This window comes from Trichomonas vaginalis, chromosome V (assembly GCF_026262505.1).
Source record: "Trichomonas vaginalis G3 chromosome V, whole genome shotgun sequence".
In the NCBI taxonomy this organism is placed as follows: domain Eukaryota; phylum Parabasalia; order Trichomonadida; family Trichomonadidae; genus Trichomonas; species Trichomonas vaginalis.
Window position 1 is genome coordinate 9,802,692 of NC_067207.1, and position 19,152 is coordinate 9,821,843.

Below are 19,152 nucleotides of genomic sequence, written 5' to 3' on the forward strand. Positions count from 1 at the left end.
TACAAATAACATACTATGTTTGAAGTGCTAAAAAAGCTAAAAAGTCTCTATTCGATAAAAAAATCAATAAACATAATATATTTATTCGTCAGAAAGTATATTAATTAACTTTTGAGCAATTTTGTAATTCATATTTTCACTATTTTCTGCTATTTCTTCAAGTCTTTCATAATCAATTTCATTTTTAATAATTTTTGCTGCACTTGTTAAAATATTGAATGCTCTTGCTATAGAATCTATCTTTATACATGATTTAATGATAGAGTGTTCTAATTCCTGATTTTCAACGTCTAAAAGAAGAATCATTGGTTTTGTAATAACATAATTACTAAATATGTAGTTAATTGCATCATTACTTCCAAAAATAATGATGTTTTTTAAGGCAAGAAATGATTCTGTTTTTACATCAACAGATTGATCCTTAATCAATGCAGCAAGTTGTGAAATAATACCTTCATTAGCGAAAACCTCATGAAAATCAGGATTTGATAAGTAAATTGCTGCAATTTTACAAGAAATTAGGATAAAATTGATATCAGAGTTGCTCCCTCGACGAACTAGATATTTCTGTATACACAGTATCATTTCATCAATATCAAACAACAATGGAACTCTTTGAACAATTTGATACATTAAATTAAGTGAATTATAAGCGATTTCGGAGTTTTCATGCTTTGAATAAAACATTACTGGCTGTTCTAGATGGTTTTCTTCTATATATCTTAAAGTTGTATCGGGATCAATAGATAATATTGAAATTACGGATCGAATTGATGAATTAGTAATATCTAGAGTTAAACCATTGCATATTAATACCACACATGCTGACAAAAACTCTCCAAATTGATAATCCGAAATATTTTCATATGAGACTCGGAAAATATGCATTAATGCTTCAATTAACAATGATTCATTGGTGAGATATGGTTCTGAATTCTGAAATGCTGCTGATTTTCTGTTAATCAGTTCGATTACGAGTAAATTTTCGAAATAATTCAAATTGATTAGCGTTGAACTGAATTCTTGGAACTGAGTCATGGTGTGTATGACAAAATTAATGCTTTTTTGTATAGCGTATTCATCTGTTGAGTGATTTAATATGTATAAATTGATGTTAAATAATTCTTCGCTCAATAAGTTTTTAATTTCTGCTTTTGGCTGAGAAAGAGTAATAAACGCGTCGACTAGAATTATTAATAGTGAGTGTTTCTCTCTAATTGGTGCATCTGAAAGTATATTTTGAAATGTTAAGTAAAAAGATGTATGATTTAGATATCTGAATGCATTTCCGCGCTTTTGTTGGACAAAATCTATAATTTTGTTAGTTGCATTTATATATTCATCTTGATTTTCTGATAATAGTTTTTGAATTTGAGATTCTAATTCATTTAATTCGATTTGTAAGGTATGCTGATTTGCATTATATGGAGTGGCATCTGTTGTCTCTGATATATCATCAGCTTCAAGATGCTTATAGCTAATCAATTGTTCTACTTTTGAAAATGAGAAGTCTAGGAGTAAAACCACCATTAGTTTCAACTTAAGCAAAAATATTTCAATGTATTAAATAAAAATACCAAAAAAATATAAAAATAATATATAATGGTCCAGCAAATGACTTCAAGCATGCATGGAAACTTTTTTCATTCATTGTGCAAAGATTTTCATATTTATTTGCAAAAGAAATTTGATATACAAAAAAACGATCCAAATGAATCGAATTTACCAAGAGCAATCGGTAATTTCATTCTGCATTGAATACATTTTTCGTGGAACTATAATATGTGCAGTCAATAGCGCAATGCTCTTCTTTGGACTCGAATGTTTCCCTTCTTTGATTGTTAGTCTTTCATTGAAGCTTTTGCCAAGCATACGAATCAAGGAAAAGATGGTAAAATATATCGAAGTCAATATATGAATATCTATTCTACAAGCACATATTGATCAGATATGAATTCTACCAAAAGGAAATAAGGAAAAATCAAATTCAAAAATATTTATTAGCAAATTAGTTTAAAGTTGGAGTCTGAGTGGGGTTTTGGAGTAAGCATTTCGACTATTTCAGCAAAATTATGCTTTTTTGCATTATCAAGTGGAGTGTTTCCGTTCTGTTCTTTTTCATTGATATTTGCACCATGCAAAATCAGAAGTTTGACTATTTCTTTGCTATTTGTTTCAACAGCAAAATAGAGAGGAGTTTCTTCATCAACATTTTTTGCATTGATGTCTGCACCTTGTGTAATAAGAAGCTGCGCAACTTCAATGTTATTAAATAATGCATCAAAATGAAGAGGAGTTTCCATCCTATTGGTTCTTGCATTTATATCCGCTCCATTTGAAATAAGGTGTTGTGCAATTTCTATTCTATAGGGTGTCCAAAGGTGTGTTTAGCACAAACCTGAATACTGCGAATAGAAATAAACAAGTTAAATATATATAAAGTTTATTTAAATATAATCACCATTGGATTCAATCACGCGTTCGCAGCGATCGATCCAGGCTTGAAAGACACGCTTTAAATCATCATGAGAAAATTGCTCAAATTGCTCTCTTACAAAATTTTCAAGATCATCTGGACTCGCGAATTCGCGTCCTTCAGCTCTCTTTTTTAGCGTGCCGAATAAATAAAAGTCAGAGGGTGCAATATCAGGTGAATAAATTGGGTTTGGAACAACTTTGACATTGTTTTCCACCAAGTAATTCATTACCTTATGACTTTTGTGAACTCTTGAATTATCAAAATGAATTGCAAACTTTTGTTTTTGTTGTTTGGATTTCTCAAACTCATCAGAATTGATAATTTGAGTAAGAACATTGTCAATTAGATACTGAGCATTCATCGTATTAGGTTTTTGAAGAATATCAATTGCGATGATGCCATTCACGCCCCAAAAAACCGACAACATCATCATTGGTGTGTCAATTTTTTTCTTCGGGAATGTTTGCGGATTTTCATCCTTCGGGATCCACATGATTTTGGCTTCTGTTGCATATTGAAACCAAGACTCGTCCCCTGTTACTAAAAAGCGAAACTTCTTGGATTGATACGCACGCAATAAAGAGAGGAGCTCTTTCGAAGATTGGACTCTAGATTTTTTTTGAACTGAATTAAGGTTGTGCGGAACCCAACGTGTATACGCTAGTTTGTAGTTCAAATAATTGTGCAGATAATAATTGACTGTTGTACGTGGTATCTTTGTCATCTCCTCTATCCTTCTGAGTGATGCTCTTGGGTCTTCATCTAGCGCTTGAAGAATTGCTTTGATTTTTCTTTGATCCGGCGATTTTTTGTCAATTTTTATGATGGGCGCCTTTTTGTTCATGAAGTGATACATCCTAACATGATACGTTACAGTGGAATAGCTAGGAGCATCCATACCGAAGCATTTTACCAATGTCTCGTAGATTTTTTACAGTCTTTGCATTTTTTTGCAAGAGCGAGGATGTTTTCTTTATGATTCATTAAAAAAATGAAAAAAATCCCGCCAAAATTTCCCGCGAAACCGCCTCTTGTCTCAAAATTCATTTTATATCCCGGCATGGCGCCAAAATACAACTTACTCATCATATACATATATTCATATTTTTTATTATATATTTATAATCAGCATATATCTCCTTTAATAGTCTCATATAGAGCGCTGTGCTAAACGCACCTTTGGACACCCTATATTATGATGCGCTGCATAATGAAGTGCTGTATCACTGTACTTATCTATGAAATTGATAAGTGCGCCTTGTTCAAACAAGTAATAGTAAAGTTTTGGATCAAAGTATTCAGGTGAATGAGCAAAACATCTTTCAATATCATTAGTTAGATCAAGATAAATTAAAAATGCTTCAAGATTCTGATAAAATCCGCATTGAATCAAATCAATATCAATATAATATTCGTTGTATAGATATGAAATAAAATCAACATTATGGGATATAATTGCAAACTCCATACAAACTTCATCTGGTTCTTCTTCTTTCAAACATTCATGCATAATGTCTGGATTTCCTCCTAAAAAAGAAAAACGAAGGCATTTTAGATTGATTGATAGTTCGAATTTTGTTAACAAAAATTTGAAACAATTAACAGCACCATGATAACAGCACAATTGAAGTAATGATAGTTTTCCATATTCTATTGGATAGCATTCGCTTTCAAGTTTTTAATATTCATTAAAATCTTCACATTCTGTATATGGAATAAATCTAACTAGGTTATCATTCATAATTGCTCCATAAATTGAGTATTCATCATGAACATCAGGTGTATAATGCTGTGATTCAAAATATTCGAAGTTAGTTTCAGCAATGTTTTTAAGGATGATGGCATACTCTTTATAAAATAAGTAGGCAAAAATATCTGAAACGTTTACATCTTCTGGATGATAATCATCATAAATTAGTTTGGTTAAAAAGAGATATGACTTCATGTAGCGGTTATTATACTCAGCCATCATTCCTATTTCTATTATCATTTTTTCTGGACGATATATCTTTGAATCGATCAAGAGGGTTTTTATTTTATTGTAAATCGAATTCAATTCCCCTTCATCTTTTGTTTTTAGCCGATATAATCCATTAAATAAATCTATATAATACCTAAATGTATCTATCAATGCATCATAATGCTTTGGACGATCTTTTTTTCTCAGCATAAAAAAAATAAAACTTTACAATTATCGTTTGAAAATTATAAGAACTCAACCATATCTTAGAGTATCCGTTTCTATCATGATGTATCTATATATAAAGCATATTCATATCTTTTGCTCTATCACTTTTTATGATACATCGCTCTCTTAAGATGAAAGCATTTCAAAAAGAAAAAAAAAGTTTTAAAAAAACATCTTAGATTTATTTAATTATTTCACGAGGGCAACATTTTCTCCATCAACAGTAATCATATTTTCTGATACCCAAATAGGGATTATTTTCAAGAATTCAGCCTTTTCAATTCTAAGCTTTGGAATTCTAACAAATCTCATCAAAAGTGAATAATAACTATCAATTGTGAATTTCTCACGTGGGCGAGCTTGTAAAATTGTTAATGCGAATGGTCTCAGTCTCTTTGACAAAACGACAGGTGAGCTGAAATCTTCTTCCTCTTCTCCATTTTCTTCTTCTTCTGGATTCTTCTTTTCTTCGAACAACAAACCAATCATGTCGCTTCTTGCTGATTCTGCAAGTTCAACAGCTGCAGCAGGTTTCTTGCTGCTCATTCTGAATGATCCTTCTGAAGAGCCTCTTACAATGACACCTCCAGACATCCAGAATGAAATTGCATGTTCAGCAGCTCTTTTAGATATTGACAATTTCTTGGAAACATATGAAGTATCAAACTCAGTTTTGTCATTGAATAAAGCAATTGTTGCTGCTGCAAGAGGAGGTACAGTGATTGAGAGTGTTTCGTCATCATCGAAATCCAAAACAATCTCAACACATCCGATTGTATGATACCATTTAAGTTTCCTTTGTTTTCTGACTCTGTCAAATTCTTTTTCAAATGCGGAAACTTCTTCGGCCAAACCTTGAGGAAGAGTGAATTCATCACCATTAAGCTCTGGCCAGTACATATGGGAAGCAACGAGTGGCTGGAAATGCATGACTCCACTTCCTTGTTGCAAACGCTTTGAGTCTGCAACATCTTGCAAAATGACTTCGCAATTCAAGAAAATTTGGGCTCCGAATCTTCGTTTAAGAATCTCAATGGCTCGGACTTCGCTGTCGAAGTTATAGCCAGGACGACTCTCTACACGTGCAGCAATCTCCCTCTCGAGCTGTGAAACGAAACTAGAAATACTTCCATAAACATTTAATAACAATGCCAAAGCATCGCTATCTGAAGCATCTCTAACAAGAGATTGGAGGTCTCTGATATGGCTATGAAGAGGTTCTGGATTCCATTTCTCATCCAACTCCCTTTGAGCAGAAGCTTCTCTTAATACATCATCATCGTTTGGCTTTTGGGCAGAAGGACGTGAATTATCCATGAGAGTGTTATCTTCAAGGATCTTTTCAACAATTGTTGTTAGCAAATCTGGACGTGTTGTCAAATAAGATTGAATTGGAGGAGAAATTGCTCTTGTTAAACCTCCACTTTCATCAACAATGTTAAGAGCTTGGATAGCACTAATATATTGTGTTACAATATCTGTTGTTGACGCACCTAAATGCAACAATCTGTTGCAAAAGATTTCAGTTGCAATCTGTGCAACTTTCTTGTGGGCATGAGCGTGAAGGCAGCTTTCTCTAAGATCGTAAAGTGATGGTGTTGAATCTGGATAGGAAGCAACAATATCAAAAATTTGTTTTGCACGGAAATCAACGACCAGAGAGTAGATTGTTGCTTTCATTGAAGGTAATTTGTTAGAAAGTTCTGGGAATTTATCGGAGAATAAGAAAATATTATCTGATAACGTTTTCATTGTTGCGGATAATACAGAAACCTCGTATTCATCATTGAATTCGTTTATCTTTTCTTTACATTGATCTAAAATCTTATTTAGTACTATCTCTGATAGATATTGCTTTAATCCACATGAGAAAAGAGCCTTAAACTTAGGATCGCTGATTTCTAGTATAGAATCAAGATCTTTGGATTCGAATTCCTGCATACCATATGGATATTTATGAATAAGTAATGAACGGATTAGTGTTACAATTTCCTGTTCTAAATCTTCATCAATGGGCTTAACAACTTCCATGAGACCTTTCATTTTATCGAATGTTTTTTGTGCTGCAATAGATATTGAGCCGTAATCTTCCTCTTTTAATAATTTTGATATTGAATTTCTAACTTGAACAAGAAAAAGTCTCGTGAATAGTTTATAGTTCTCATTGTCGCGATAGTTTGTTAGAACGCTTTTTATATTATCTGGTTCTAGGCTAAGAATTAAAGGAAGAATCTCTTGCATTTTTAAACGTCCACTTTCTTTATTTTTGTTGAAATCTCATGTAATTAACTATCATTCTAACTAACACTCATAAAAATGTGTTCTGTGATTCATCATTTATTTCAGTTATCAATTGATTCTTAATTATGTCATAGAAGAAGTTTACCTGATTGTTGATTGCCTGATGAGCTAGAAGAACAATAAAGGATGGAGCCAAATTGTCTAATAATTTAGATATGTCAGATATAGATAACTTATAAGCATGAATACACAAATTTTCATTTAAAATAGGAAAATAATATTCAAATATTATGTGATTATGTGTTATCTTTATAGAGTAAAGTAGTTTATTGAAAAATTCTGAAAGTTAACACTAGTTAAATATAGAAAATATCTCAACATAATCAGTTTATTTTAAAATTTTATTGTTGATTAGCCAAAAATATAATAATATGATAGTAAATTTATTATTTAGTCATTTGTGATTAGTTTGCCAAAGAACAAATGCTAAAAGACTCAAGATATTAAAAAATATTGAAGTAACAAAGAAAAATAGTATCCAAACTCTAATAAATCGAAGTGTTTGGTAATTCTGATATCATTATCGTTATTTTGACAATTCAAATTCAAATTTGATTATAAAACTAAAATTTGAATGAGAAATGATTACGAAATCTAGTATATTGATATTCAATCGGGTATATATTAAAAAATACTGCAAATTTTTTTGTTTTGTAATATAATATCGAATCTAAACATTTATATTAACGATCGTAAAGCATATCCTGGAGCTTATACCAGAACTGATGATTTGGAGGTATAATATCTGACAAAGGTATTCTTAAATTGCTAAAATCAGGTTTATGTTCTGATCTAGCGAAAGAAACGCGGAGACCAGGGAATTCGTTTTCCTTATTCTTAAGTTCGATTCTTGCGCGTCTTGCATCTTGAATATTATCGAATTCAACAAAAGTAAAGCCTTTCTTTGAAGAAATTCTACGAATAAATCCAGATGGAGATAATAAATTAAATAATTGGCGTTCATCGATGTGATTTTCTTCTAATCCAGTGATATGAAGAGTTTTTACATATTGCTGTGGTTGCATTGGCTGAGCGTAAAGCTGTTCACCTTTAAATTGAAATTCGTTGAAATGCTTAATGAATTGTTGAGCCTGTGCTTCAGAAGGAAGACGAACTGTTCCAAATTTAGCTAATCTGATATCAGAAAACACTGGAAAACCTTCGGCTTTAAAGAGTTCGGCAAATTCTTCCGCAGTAGCACAGTTTGGTCCGAATTTCACAGTCATTGCTCTTTCATCTTCAGTCAAAACTTGTCTGTTTGATGGAGCTGGGTAATCTGGTGCAAGTCCATGTGGGACGGTAGCACGTTCTTGGCCGTCTTGTGCTGCTTCTTCGTTATGAAGAGGACTTCCTTGATTACCGTCCATATTAAAAAGTGACAACTCAAGAAATTGACGAAAAGTGACAATGAAGAGGAATAATCAAATCAGCTCTGGATCTTTATCAGAATCTATACAGTATATGACCGATTGGAAGCATGGAAGATATGGAATATCTACTGCTAAGCCTTTCGGCCAAAAATTATCTCGCGCTGGATTAATTGTCTCAAGAAACAAGCTTAGCTTTACAATTTTATTATTAGGATATTTGGTTCTTCAAACACTCGGAAATTCCGCACTTCTTTACGCAAAATGGAGCATAGATAAAGACGTTCCAAAAAATAATTTCATCGTTCTCGTTCAAATTACTTCTAGCATACCTATCAGAATCCTCCATTCATTGTTGAATCTTGCAGTCCTATATATAGTCATGTGCGCCATTAAAAGAAGAGGTCATGATTTAGTCCTTTCGGATGTTCTTCAACTCAAAGATATCCTATCATTAAAATTAGTTGCTGTATGCGTAGTTTACGATATCATGCTTTCTTCTCCATTATCTATCGCTCAGGCGCTTTTTCACAAAGATTTAGTTTTATCTCTTATATACTTTGCCTTCGGATTTTTCTTAAATTGGCTGTTTGGACTAGCCATATTCCTTATTGTTGAGGATCAATCGTTATCTTCAGTTACTGTTTTCGTTTGGAGTGCATCTGCTGCTTTGTCTGGATCAACGTTCCTTTCCATTGCAGCTACTTCACTGTTTTCTCTTTTTGTCACACCTTTTGTTATTTTGACTCCAATTCTTTTAGTTTTACAAGTTTTGACATTTTACGAAACTTTCGGCTTCTTTTCAGCAGCAGAAGTTCACTTGGCTGCAGAAGGAAATTAATTTGTATGTATTTTATAGAGTAAACTATCTATTTTTCAAAATCATTTTTATTTTTTAACTGATTTATTATTAACTTAATGTATGTAAAGTATCCTTGCTCGGTATCAAAGCAGATCGATCATGAAAATGATAATTCTACATGAATCAAAATTGATGCAAAAGAATAAGAATTTGTTCTGGAAATTTGTAAATGCAGACTCTTATATCATGAGTTTTGATGAAATATTGTGCATTTATAACCACTTTTCATATTGGATTCCACATTGATTGAAACATTTGATAAAAGCTCATTGCTTGCTGCTGCTGAAATAGAAGACAATGAAGTTGAAACGCATCATTCTAGCAATTTATCTCAAAAAGAAAACAACTCCTCAGGGATTTCAGAATTTTTTGCTTTCTTCTATGATAATAAGTCGAAACTGATGCAAATTTACTTTATAGATAGCCAGTTATACTTAACTTTTCATATTAGTGATGATTTTGATGGAAATTTCGCAATCTTCAATCAAGATTGGATAATTGGAGCTTCGAAAGGATCATATTACTATTCTAAAATAGATCAAAATTGGGATGGTAAGCTTATACAATATAATGAAATATCAATTCCTGAAGATATCAAATTACTTCCAGATCCAAAACATGAATCCGTTGTTTTTTGGTACTCGCCTACATCTAGCAAAGTTGGCTACATTATACCTATAATTGATGAAGAAAAAATACAGATTAAATCTTTTGACTATTTAGCAACAAGTATTACAGATCTTTCAGTGAGTAATGATTATATTATGGTCTCAAGAACAGATACAATTAAGGAGTTTTACAAACGAGTTGATTTTGTAGATTTTCCAGTCAATAGATTAACAGATTGCAATAACAATGTATTTCTAGCTGATTCAGATTACTATGTTCTGCAAGATGACAATGTATTGATGAAAAACAGCATAGAACCAAAAACTAATGATAAACAAACAGAAATTTCAAACACTGTTTCAAAGATTTGGTCTTCACCGTATGGAATTTTATATGTTAGCTCTAATGTACTCTATTCTTCTTTCCGCAAAGAAAAAATCTGTGAAATTTCAAATCAAGAAGAGATAACATGTCCTGTATCAAACAATAAGCGCTTAATTATATTTACAGCAGCAGATCCTCAAGTATTTAAACTTTCTCTTGACGATTTTCATTTCAATATTTTTGAAGCTTCTGTCATTAAAACTAAGGCACAGGATGTTGTCAGCAATATAAATGATGCTTCAGACAAGTTCGCTAATGCTTTCAAACAGCAAAATTCGAAATTTAAAGTTAATGATCTTCTTTTCAAGTATCAGAAGGCTCAAACTTCATTTTTCAACAAAATTGATGATAAAAATGAATTCATTAATGCAGTTGGTTCGATAAGAGATCCCAAATTATTCAACAATCTGTTTCCTAAAATTGATTGGTCTTCTTATGATTTCAATTCAGAATATACCTTGCAGATAATGAAAAACCTATCTCATAATATTGAAAAACATCCAGAATATGTCACAGAATTGAAGAAATTGATGCAAAAATATGATCCATCTCCAATTTTGAAAGAGAATATAAAAGTTGTAGGTTCAGAAGTATTAGCAGCTGCTATTGAAGAATTTAAACGAAACTATGAGCCACCAAAAGATTTACGTCTTATATCTCACTTTGCTGCTTCCTATGTAATAGGTGACGACCACTAATCAGGAAAATATTAACAATTTTTGTATTGTATGTTTAAAAAATTGAATATTTTATTAATATATTATTTATTTACCTGAAATGATTCACTAAGAACAACATAAATCTATAACACATGAACATTTGAGATTGTTTTAATCGGAAATATTTATGAAATGTTGAATTTAGATTTCGGAAATCAATTTCTAAACAAAGAATTACAAAATCAATCATTCAATATGATTCATACTCGAAATATTGTAAATTAGTTAGAAAATTACTCGTATTTGTAAAGTTTTTATTTATGAAGATAGAACCGCCTTATTATATATACCAATTCTTACTTGCTGATTTCGCCAAGGAATCCTGTGATGACAGCAGCAAACTTTCCTGTGTATTCGATATTGAGAGACTCATCGAATCCGTGTGGATTTGAGTCTGTACCGGCAGCACCTGTAACGATGATCTGAGCCTTTGGCCAGAGTGACTGGAGTGTGTTGCAGAGTGGAATTGAGCCACCTTCGCCGTAGTAAAGTGGCTTCTGTCCGAAAACTTCCTGAGAAGCTCCTTCAAGAGCAGCAGCAGTCTTTGCGTCGAAGTCCTCTCCGAACCAGCCGTTGCCAGCGCCGAGAGACTTGAATGTAACCTTGGCACCGTATGGTGGATCGCGTGTAAGTTCCTTCTCCATTGCGGCGAGAGCTGTTTCAGCATCAGCGCCTGGTGGAAGACGGAGGGAAAGCTTGAGTCCTGTTGTTGTACGGATGACGTTTGAGCCCTCTGAGATGATTGGAAGACCAGATTGGCCTGTGACAGCGAGACCTGGCTTGAAGGCCTTGTTGACAAGTAATTGTCCGTAATCTGTGTCGAGGAGCTGAGCGCCCTTGATTGGAGCAACGATTTCGACTGATGCAGCACCTAATTGCTTAGCAATAGCGTTGCACATGTCGATACGTGACTGTGGGATATCGATGTGAGCTTCCTTGAGCTTGATCTCGCCTGTCTGCTCGTCTTCGATACGAGAAACGAGCATTCTTGCGATACGGAAGGTATCTGGGACAAGACCTGTAGCCATACCAGAGTGGCATGGTGTAGCAAGGTGCTGGACTTCGAGGACGCCCATGGCAACACCACGAAGTGACTTGCAGCACCAAAGTGTCTTGTAATCTTCGGCTTCGGCATCGAGGACCATGATAACGCCAACTTCGCCAATCTGTGGCTTAAGCTTTGGAAGGTATCTCATGATTTCGTCATCGCCGGACTCTTCTCCTGTTTCCATGAGCATTACGATTCTTGGGTGTGGAATGTTATGTTCCTGGAGGTACTTGATGGCTGTGATGACAAGGAAGCCTTCGTAGCAATCATCATTTGTGCCACGTCCGTAGATCTTGTTGCCGCGAACAACTGGATTTGTTGCTCCGAGGCCTTCTGACCAGCCAGCTGGGTCAAGATGTGGCATCTTATCGAGATGTCCGTATGTAAGAACAGCTGGAACTTCGTGGTCAGCTGTAGAGTCGATTTCAACGAAGAGAAGTGGTTCTACCTTTGGTTCTTCGAATGTTGTGATCTTGCAACCCTTGATGTTTTGGGCCTTGATCCAATCGGCCATGTAATGAAGAGCCTTGTAAACAAGGCCATTTTCGAAATAATGTTCATCGTAACCTGGAGAAAGGTTCGGGATACGGATGATGCCCTTAAGGCCTTCAAGAGCAAAACCACCCTCTGACCAGGCTTGAGCACAATACTTGACACACTCTTCGGCGTTCATAATTTGGAAAATATGATTTTGTGAAGTATTCAAAATAATTGAGAGTATCAGGTAACATATCGATCAAATTTTACAAAAACAATGAATTTTTTAGAAAATATTATACACTGTGCATACAAACAATATCCCACTAAACTATCTCTAAAAGTGACAATGGTGAGATCAAATTTTTGATCTAAAATCTTAATCGCATATAAAATTTATGAATGATTCTGTTGTAAACAGAAATTCATCAAAAGTGACACCTCAGAAAAGCTAAAATATTGAATTTTTGGAACTTTTGATAGAGCATGTTTTTAAATATTAATTAAAGTAAATGTATATTTTGTAAAGATTCTTTTTAATAAAAAAGTAAAATTGTGAAGAAGAACACAAAATCTTCTGAAAAATAATATCACATAAACTCATATTATTTTCTAATATATAACTATTTTATATAAAAATCAAATTGAGGGGGGCACAAACTTGCCCAGTGAGGTGAAGTGAAAAGTGACAGGTTTACATGTCAGAAATGTAAAGTGTCAGATTTGAAACAAAAAATGGATTAATTTATTATTATATGGTAGAGAGATTTGGTAAGTTACTATCAAATTTGTAAGTAAGGGAAAAAAAAGTAAGAAAGAAAAAAAAAATTTAAAAAAAATAAAAAGCCACTCGCTTCGCTCGCGGTTGACAAAAAGAACAAATTCGAAAAAAGATTGTATGAAATTACGAAACTAAGCCACTCGCTTCGCTCGCGGCTTAAGAAAAGAACAGATTCGAAAAAAGATTGTATGAAATTACGAAACTAAGATGCGAGCGAAGCGAGTGGCTTAAGAAAAGAACAGATTCGAAAAAAGATTGTATGAAATTTTAATTCTTTATTTTTTAGGATTGTTAGCTTTGTAAGATTGCTTTCTCACAAGAGAAAACAAGTATAAGGTTTAAGCTGTATGTATTAAAGTTATAAATATTTGATTTTAAAAAAAATCAAGATTTTAAACTTTAAAGGTATTAATTATGATTATCTTTCTTTAGCTTTGCATGCTGTATGCTACTTTTGGAAACTGCTCTATTGTATTAGAATGTTTTTAAATTTTGCACCTAAAAATGCGTAATATTAAAAATTAAGGTATTAATTATGATTATCTTTCTTTAGCTTTACATGCTGTATGCTACTTTTGGAAACTGCTCTATTGTATTAGAATGTTTTTAAATTTTGCACCTAAAAATGCGTAATATTAAAAATTAAGGTATTAATTATGATTATCTTTCTTTAGCTTTGCATGCTGTATGCTACTTTTGTCTTTGAGACATTCCATGATTTAAGTTAAGAAGCTTTAAAAAAAATGCAAAAAAAATTGAATACTTTACTGGCTGGGCAAATTTGTCGCCGCCCCAAATCAAATTCAATGATCTGAAAAGCGAAGGATAAACCTCAAAATTTACGAATATAATGAGTGGGAATATAATGCTTATCTATCATAAAACCATATGAAATATCAATTTTTGCTTTACGCCTAATTTTTGACGACAATTAGCAAAAAATGGAGTAGGTGACAAAAGTGCATACTCTTAAATTAACCTTAAATGTTGATTTTTCAATATTTTCGGTATTAACCTTATTGTAAATTTTTCCGGTGATAAATTTATCACACTGAGGTTATTTTTCCGGTGAGATTTTTAACCTTGATTTAATGAAATTAATATATATAAATTTTATTATTTTTAATTTCGAATGAGTATAATAAAATATTTTTTATGTGTTTTTGTTTGAGTAGGTGCCAAAAGTGCTTACTCTTAAACAACCGTCGGATTTCCGGGTGAAATCGTGACACACTTTCGTCTTTCGTAGGCAGTGGTGGTTGTTACAAAAGGTAACTTCGAATGTAGCGTGAAATCTGCAAAAAAAATTCTGAAATTTGAATGGAGAACACAAAAATTGAATAGTTTACGTCAATAAAAAAGAGAAAAATGAAGCCAATGGGTCTCGAACCTAGGACTTAGAGCAGCAATCCCACTGTTTATCAAATTACACTACATGCATCTCTCACCTCAGTGAATGAGATCAACTATATGATAACTTTTTCCCCATTATATTCTTGTGGAAAAGTGACAAATAGCAACTTTGACCCTCTCTCGTTTTTGTTTTTGATGTGATTTGAATTTTGTTAACTCTTTTCAAAATCACTTCATTTTTATGATTTCGGTGGACTTAGAGGAGCTTATTGCTTTTGGTATTAAACAGGAAGTCAAGGGCGGTGTCCCATACAGAAGAAGAACGGGATCTCCAAAGCAATATGTCACTTATTCATGTTCGTATCCCCTATGCAAGGCAAAATTTAGGGTTGAAGAACAAAATGGAGTGTTTACTATAAGCAAAGTTAATGAAGAACATTGCCATCATATAGGAGTTGAAATGGGTTCACATTACGCGAGTAAATTTTATCAAAAATGGATCGAACTTTATATTAAAAACGGTGGAAAGCAATTTCTTGCTCAAAAAGCATTTTTTGATAAGTTCGGAATTGATACGAATAACAAAGAAACGATGAAACTTTTCGCGCAGTCTACTGATGCTTTAAAGCACAAATTTTATCGCCTTGATGAGATTATTGCACAAAGATTATCAAACGATCCTTACACTTCTTTGGAAGCATTTTTGAATAATTTACAGGAAGAGTGCCCAGATGATCTCGTTCAATTTGATTACAATGGAGATTTTTCCGAGTTTACAATCATATATGCACCTTTTGCTGCAAAAGAATTGGTGCATAGCATTGATAACCCTCTCCACGTCGATTCCACTCATTCTTTAATTAAAGGAAAGATCCAATTGTTTGCAGTAACAATGAAAACAAGTCAAAACACAATTTTCCCCTTTTGCTATTTTTTAGTGAACCCTCAGACATCTGAAAAAATTCAAGAATGTTTGGTGAAATTCTGTGAGTTTGCGCACCTGGATCCACAGCATTGGAGCGCTGACTGTGCGCTAAACATTGCTCGCGCAATTGAGGACGGATTTCCTCTTGCGCAGCTCAGTTGGTGCGCTGTGCATGTTTTACGCGCATGTGCAAAAGTTGGAAGCTATTTTGACAATCCACAGAATTTTGAGAACTTCTATTTAGCAATGGACTTTTTGACATTACGTGCAGATGCAACGAATGCAGAAAAGCTGGCTGAAGAGTCTGATGAAACATATGAGTTCTTGACAACAATGTTAGAAGAAGAAGAACCGCGCGCTTTGAAGTATTTCGATAAACAATGGAGAAGAACCAAAGAACATTGGATGATGTTATATCGTGGAGAAGGTGATTCCACGAATAACATTGCGGAATCACACTTTCATCAATTAAAGCAAACATTTTTCTTGGGTAAGAAAAATGAGCGCATTGATGACATCGTCATAACTCTCATCACTGTTGTGATTCCAAATGCGATTATTAAGGTTCAAGTCGCTAATGTTTTGAATGAAGAAAGAGCAGTAAGAATTCTTACAAGGGCAGGTAATCAGATTGTTGAGCAAAGAGCTTCAAAACACGATGAATGTTTGAAATTAATTCAACACATTTTGGAAATTGTCGAAAGCCGAAGGATTGAACCTAATGTCCTTATTCCATCTTTGAAGGCAATATTAAATTTGGCACAAAGAAGTTTAAAGGAAGAGTAAGCAAGATTAGATAATTTGGACTTTTTTTAAAATTAATGAATAAACAGTATATTTTTGAAGTGTAAGCTTATTTACCTGAAGCTATATTACTTAATATAACATTCAAAGTATTATTGCTATTTATTGGAGAACAAATTTATGTAATTTTCACATGAAAATTGATAAATTTGTATTTCCTTATGATAATCAATTTTTGTATTTGTAGAGAGTCTCCCTGCATGATATCAAGACTTGGCTATTAGTCTTTATCCATTTTTGAAAATTGTATTGTAAATTGTAAGAATTTCTGAATACTACTACTATAAAATATAATTGCTTATCTATGTATATTCTCCCTGCATGATATCAAGACTTGGCTATTAGTCTTTATCCATTTTTGAAAATTGTATTGTAAATTGTAAGAATTTCTGAATACTACTACTATAAAATATAATTGCTTATCATGTATATTCTCCCTGCATGATATCAAGACTTGGCTATTAGTCTTTATCCATTTTTGAAAATTGTATTGTAAATTGTAAGAATTTCTGAATACTACTACTATAAAATATAATTGCTTATCTATGTATATTCTCCCTGCATGATATCAAGACTTGGCTATTAGTCTTTATCCATTTTTGAAAATTGTATTGTAAATTGTAAGAATTTCTGAATACTACTACTATAAAATATAATTGCTTATCAATGTATATTCTCCCTGCATGATATCAAGACTTGGCTATAAGTCTCTATTCATTATGAGTATGACCCCATTTTTTACAAAAAGTGCCGAATTGCAACTTTGTCCCAATCTCGCAAAAAATGTTAAATGTTAACACTCAGTCCATTTGAATATGAAAAATAAAATTGACTTTGATTAAATGTTTTTATTTATGAAACAATAAGAATTACCAAAAAAGTGACAAAACATCAAAAACAGGGAGGGGGTCTCAATTTTTATTACTTATATTATTTTACAATATTTATATAAATACTCTTTATAATATATTTTACTATAAAATTATACCTCAAATTCAAATATTTAAAATATTATTTACATAATTATCTCAAAATTATATTTTTATATATTATTTTTCATATGTATAAATCATATAATCTATATCTATGCAAATCTCATCTAAATTTTTTGAAACAAACCGCTACCATTTTATAATGGTCCATCTTAAATTCATCATAAATTCTGGTACATGTTAGTACCAGAGTCTTCAAATCTCAAACACTCTGGTACCAACATGTACCAGACGCGAGTTTCCAATGCCCTCGTACGATTTTCTATTAAGATCTTCTTGAATGAGAAGGTCTTCATAGAAACTCGTACGAGGGCTTCTCTTTTAAATACTCTGGTACCTGCTGGTATCGGAGTCGACTTTACAGCCCTTTCCCCAATTTTGAAGCTGGGGAAAGTTTTCAAGCAATGAAAGGGAAGCTCTCGCTATGAGGTGAAAATCTAGAATTTTTACCTCATAGCGAGTAATCCTTTGTTAATTGCTTGAAAACTTTCTTCAAATTATCAAAATTTCGAGGAAAGTTTCCTTGCTTCAAAGTAGAGATGGAGCCCTTTGAGCCACTGCATATAGGTCAGTGACTCAAAATACTCCATCTCTACTAGAAATCGCCAAAATTTGGGTCGCAATCTTTGAAATGCGACGCAAGTTTTGGCAATTTCGCGAGGGACTTGCTCCATTTGGTGCATAGATTCACACTCTATGCACCAGATGGAACAATTCTTTCGCTGACAGCGGGAAACTTTGTCTGAATAGTTTAACATTCAGACAAAGTTTCCCGCTGTCAGAGAGGGAATGGAAGGGTAAGAGGTATATATTCATAATGTATACTCTTACTTCCATTCCCTCAAGAAAGTTCAAAAACTTGGGTGCAATCAGAACTGATTGCACCCAAGTTTTTGAATTTTGTATAAGGAATTGTTGGCTATGATGTACTGATCATGAATCAGTACATCATAGCCAACAATTCTACCTTTTAACCAAAGATAATTGATTCGTATGTAAAATATTAAGCTAAAATTTCTCTTTCTTTTAGTACACATTCTTCCATTTCGTGTACATGTATCATATATTAAGTACTAGTTATCTATTCTATATCCTTTATCCCAATTTAGATACTCAAAGATAATTCTTTTTCAGAAGAAAAAAAATATTTTCTATTAAACCGTTATTTTTTCAATGTGAGTTTTCAATTTTATTTTTCCTTTTTGCTGCTCAATGCAACATCCTCCACCCGATCCTCCATGCGAGGTTGATCAAGCCATAGGATATTTAGAATATTCTCGTTTTGTTATAGCTGCAGAGCTGCATGGTAACATAAGATTTGTCAAAGACCCACAAAAACTATCAATTGGAACAGGAGTATTAATCTACCACCGATGCGAATACGAAGGCTGCCCAGCAGGCTTTAAATTTATTAAAAATTTCGACAATTACATTTTTAAATCTGCAAACTTAACTCATATTCACTCAGGACCACCACCACAACATAAAAATACACCTACAAGTGGTACTTACCGTGCTTGGATTAAAAAATTTCTCATGAATCACGGAAGTCCACTTAATGCAACACAAGAAGTCAACAAAACGCTTGAAATACCTAAAGATCATACTTGTATTCACATGACTATGAAACAAACTGCAATCAATCAATTGAAATATTATTTACAACAAAAAGATCTTATGAGATCTTTACCAGACATATCTTTAAATCAATTTCAATCTTTACAAAACTATGTTAATCAATGGGAAGATCAACATGATGACCTTATTTATTTTGACATTCAAGGTGAAGATACTGATTTTCCAGACAAATTGGTTTTTATTTACTCTGATAATGATATGATCTCTCAAATTCATGAAAAACCA

General features: G+C 32.9%; 9 protein-coding genes and 1 pseudogene across 10 annotated transcripts, besides 12 other annotated features; 3 read left to right on the forward strand and 7 right to left on the reverse strand.

Annotated features, from left to right (window-relative positions):
* Positions 1 to 50: 50 nt before the first annotated feature.
* Positions 51 to 1,530, reverse strand: TVAGG3_0308580 (armadillo (ARM) repeat-containing protein family; the record flags this gene model as incomplete). Its single annotated transcript, XM_001306783.1, has 1 exon — positions 82 to 1,530. The coding sequence occupies one exon, from the start codon at positions 1,528 to 1,530 to the stop codon at positions 82 to 84; it is 1,449 nt and encodes a 482-aa protein (XP_001306784.1).
* Positions 1,531 to 2,000: 470 nt separating this feature from the next.
* On the reverse strand, positions 2,001 to 2,303 carry TVAGG3_0308590 (protein ubiquitination; the record flags this gene model as incomplete). The annotated part of the gene is made up of 1 exon (XM_001306782.1): positions 2,001 to 2,303. One exon carries the CDS (start codon positions 2,301 to 2,303, stop codon positions 2,001 to 2,003), a length of 303 nt encoding a protein of 100 aa, XP_001306783.1.
* Positions 2,304 to 2,367: 64 nt separating this feature from the next.
* Positions 2,368 to 2,395: a terminal%2Cinverted (terminal inverted repeat of Mariner transposon ID:TVAGG3_0308600).
* Positions 2,368 to 3,670: a mobile genetic element.
* On the reverse strand, positions 2,448 to 3,574 carry TVAGG3_0308610 (annotated as a pseudogene). The gene has a single exon. A coding segment is annotated over exon 1 (1,127 nt).
* Positions 3,643 to 3,670: a terminal%2Cinverted (terminal inverted repeat of Mariner transposon ID:TVAGG3_0308600).
* Positions 3,671 to 4,022: 352 nt separating this feature from the next.
* TVAGG3_0308620 (spectrin binding) lies at positions 4,023 to 4,649 on the reverse strand (the record flags this gene model as incomplete). Its single annotated transcript, XM_001306780.1, has 1 exon — positions 4,158 to 4,649. One exon carries the CDS (start codon positions 4,647 to 4,649, stop codon positions 4,158 to 4,160), a length of 492 nt encoding a protein of 163 aa, XP_001306781.1.
* A 191-nt stretch (positions 4,650 to 4,840) lies between these two features.
* TVAGG3_0308630 (ubiquitin protein ligase binding) lies at positions 4,841 to 6,920 on the reverse strand (the record flags this gene model as incomplete). Its single annotated transcript, XM_001306779.1, has 1 exon — positions 4,857 to 6,908. The coding sequence occupies one exon, from the start codon at positions 6,906 to 6,908 to the stop codon at positions 4,857 to 4,859; it is 2,052 nt and encodes a 683-aa protein (XP_001306780.1).
* Positions 6,921 to 7,323: 403 nt separating this feature from the next.
* Positions 7,324 to 8,335, reverse strand: TVAGG3_0308640 (RNA-binding domain, RBD family-containing protein; the record flags this gene model as incomplete). Its single annotated transcript, XM_001306778.1, has 1 exon — positions 7,652 to 8,335. The coding sequence occupies one exon, from the start codon at positions 8,333 to 8,335 to the stop codon at positions 7,652 to 7,654; it is 684 nt and encodes a 227-aa protein (XP_001306779.1).
* A 40-nt stretch (positions 8,336 to 8,375) lies between these two features.
* TVAGG3_0308650 (uncharacterized protein) lies at positions 8,376 to 9,176 on the forward strand (the record flags this gene model as incomplete). The annotated part of the gene is made up of 1 exon (XM_001306777.1): positions 8,376 to 9,176. The coding sequence occupies one exon, from the start codon at positions 8,376 to 8,378 to the stop codon at positions 9,174 to 9,176; it is 801 nt and encodes a 266-aa protein (XP_001306778.1).
* A 250-nt stretch (positions 9,177 to 9,426) lies between these two features.
* Positions 9,427 to 10,896, forward strand: TVAGG3_0308660 (uncharacterized protein; the record flags this gene model as incomplete). The annotated part of the gene is made up of 1 exon (XM_001306776.1): positions 9,599 to 10,888. One exon carries the CDS (start codon positions 9,599 to 9,601, stop codon positions 10,886 to 10,888), a length of 1,290 nt encoding a protein of 429 aa, XP_001306777.1.
* A 238-nt stretch (positions 10,897 to 11,134) lies between these two features.
* On the reverse strand, positions 11,135 to 12,652 carry TVAGG3_0308670 (Clan MH, family M20, peptidase T-like metallopeptidase; the record flags this gene model as incomplete). Its single annotated transcript, XM_001306775.2, has 1 exon — positions 11,206 to 12,630. The coding sequence occupies one exon, from the start codon at positions 12,628 to 12,630 to the stop codon at positions 11,206 to 11,208; it is 1,425 nt and encodes a 474-aa protein (XP_001306776.1).
* A 191-nt stretch (positions 12,653 to 12,843) lies between these two features.
* Positions 12,844 to 12,881: a mobile genetic element.
* Positions 12,844 to 12,881: a terminal%2Cinverted (terminal inverted repeat of Banshee-A3 transposon ID:TVAGG3_0308680).
* A 199-nt stretch (positions 12,882 to 13,080) lies between these two features.
* Positions 13,081 to 13,103: a terminal%2Cinverted (terminal inverted repeat of MuDR-6/TvMULE4 transposon ID:TVAGG3_0308690).
* Positions 13,081 to 14,009: a mobile genetic element.
* Positions 13,987 to 14,009: a terminal%2Cinverted (terminal inverted repeat of MuDR-6/TvMULE4 transposon ID:TVAGG3_0308690).
* A 150-nt stretch (positions 14,010 to 14,159) lies between these two features.
* Positions 14,160 to 14,384: a mobile genetic element.
* A 366-nt stretch (positions 14,385 to 14,750) lies between these two features.
* Positions 14,751 to 17,073: a mobile genetic element.
* On the forward strand, positions 14,810 to 16,279 carry TVAGG3_0308720 (MULE transposase domain-containing protein; the record flags this gene model as incomplete). Its single annotated transcript, XM_001294545.2, has 1 exon — positions 14,810 to 16,279. One exon carries the CDS (start codon positions 14,810 to 14,812, stop codon positions 16,277 to 16,279), a length of 1,470 nt encoding a protein of 489 aa, XP_001294546.2.
* Positions 17,074 to 17,153: 80 nt separating the features above from the next.
* Positions 17,154 to 17,181: a terminal%2Cinverted (terminal inverted repeat of MuDR-2_TvMULE3 transposon ID:TVAGG3_0308730).
* Positions 17,154 to 19,152: part of a mobile genetic element that runs on past the window's edge.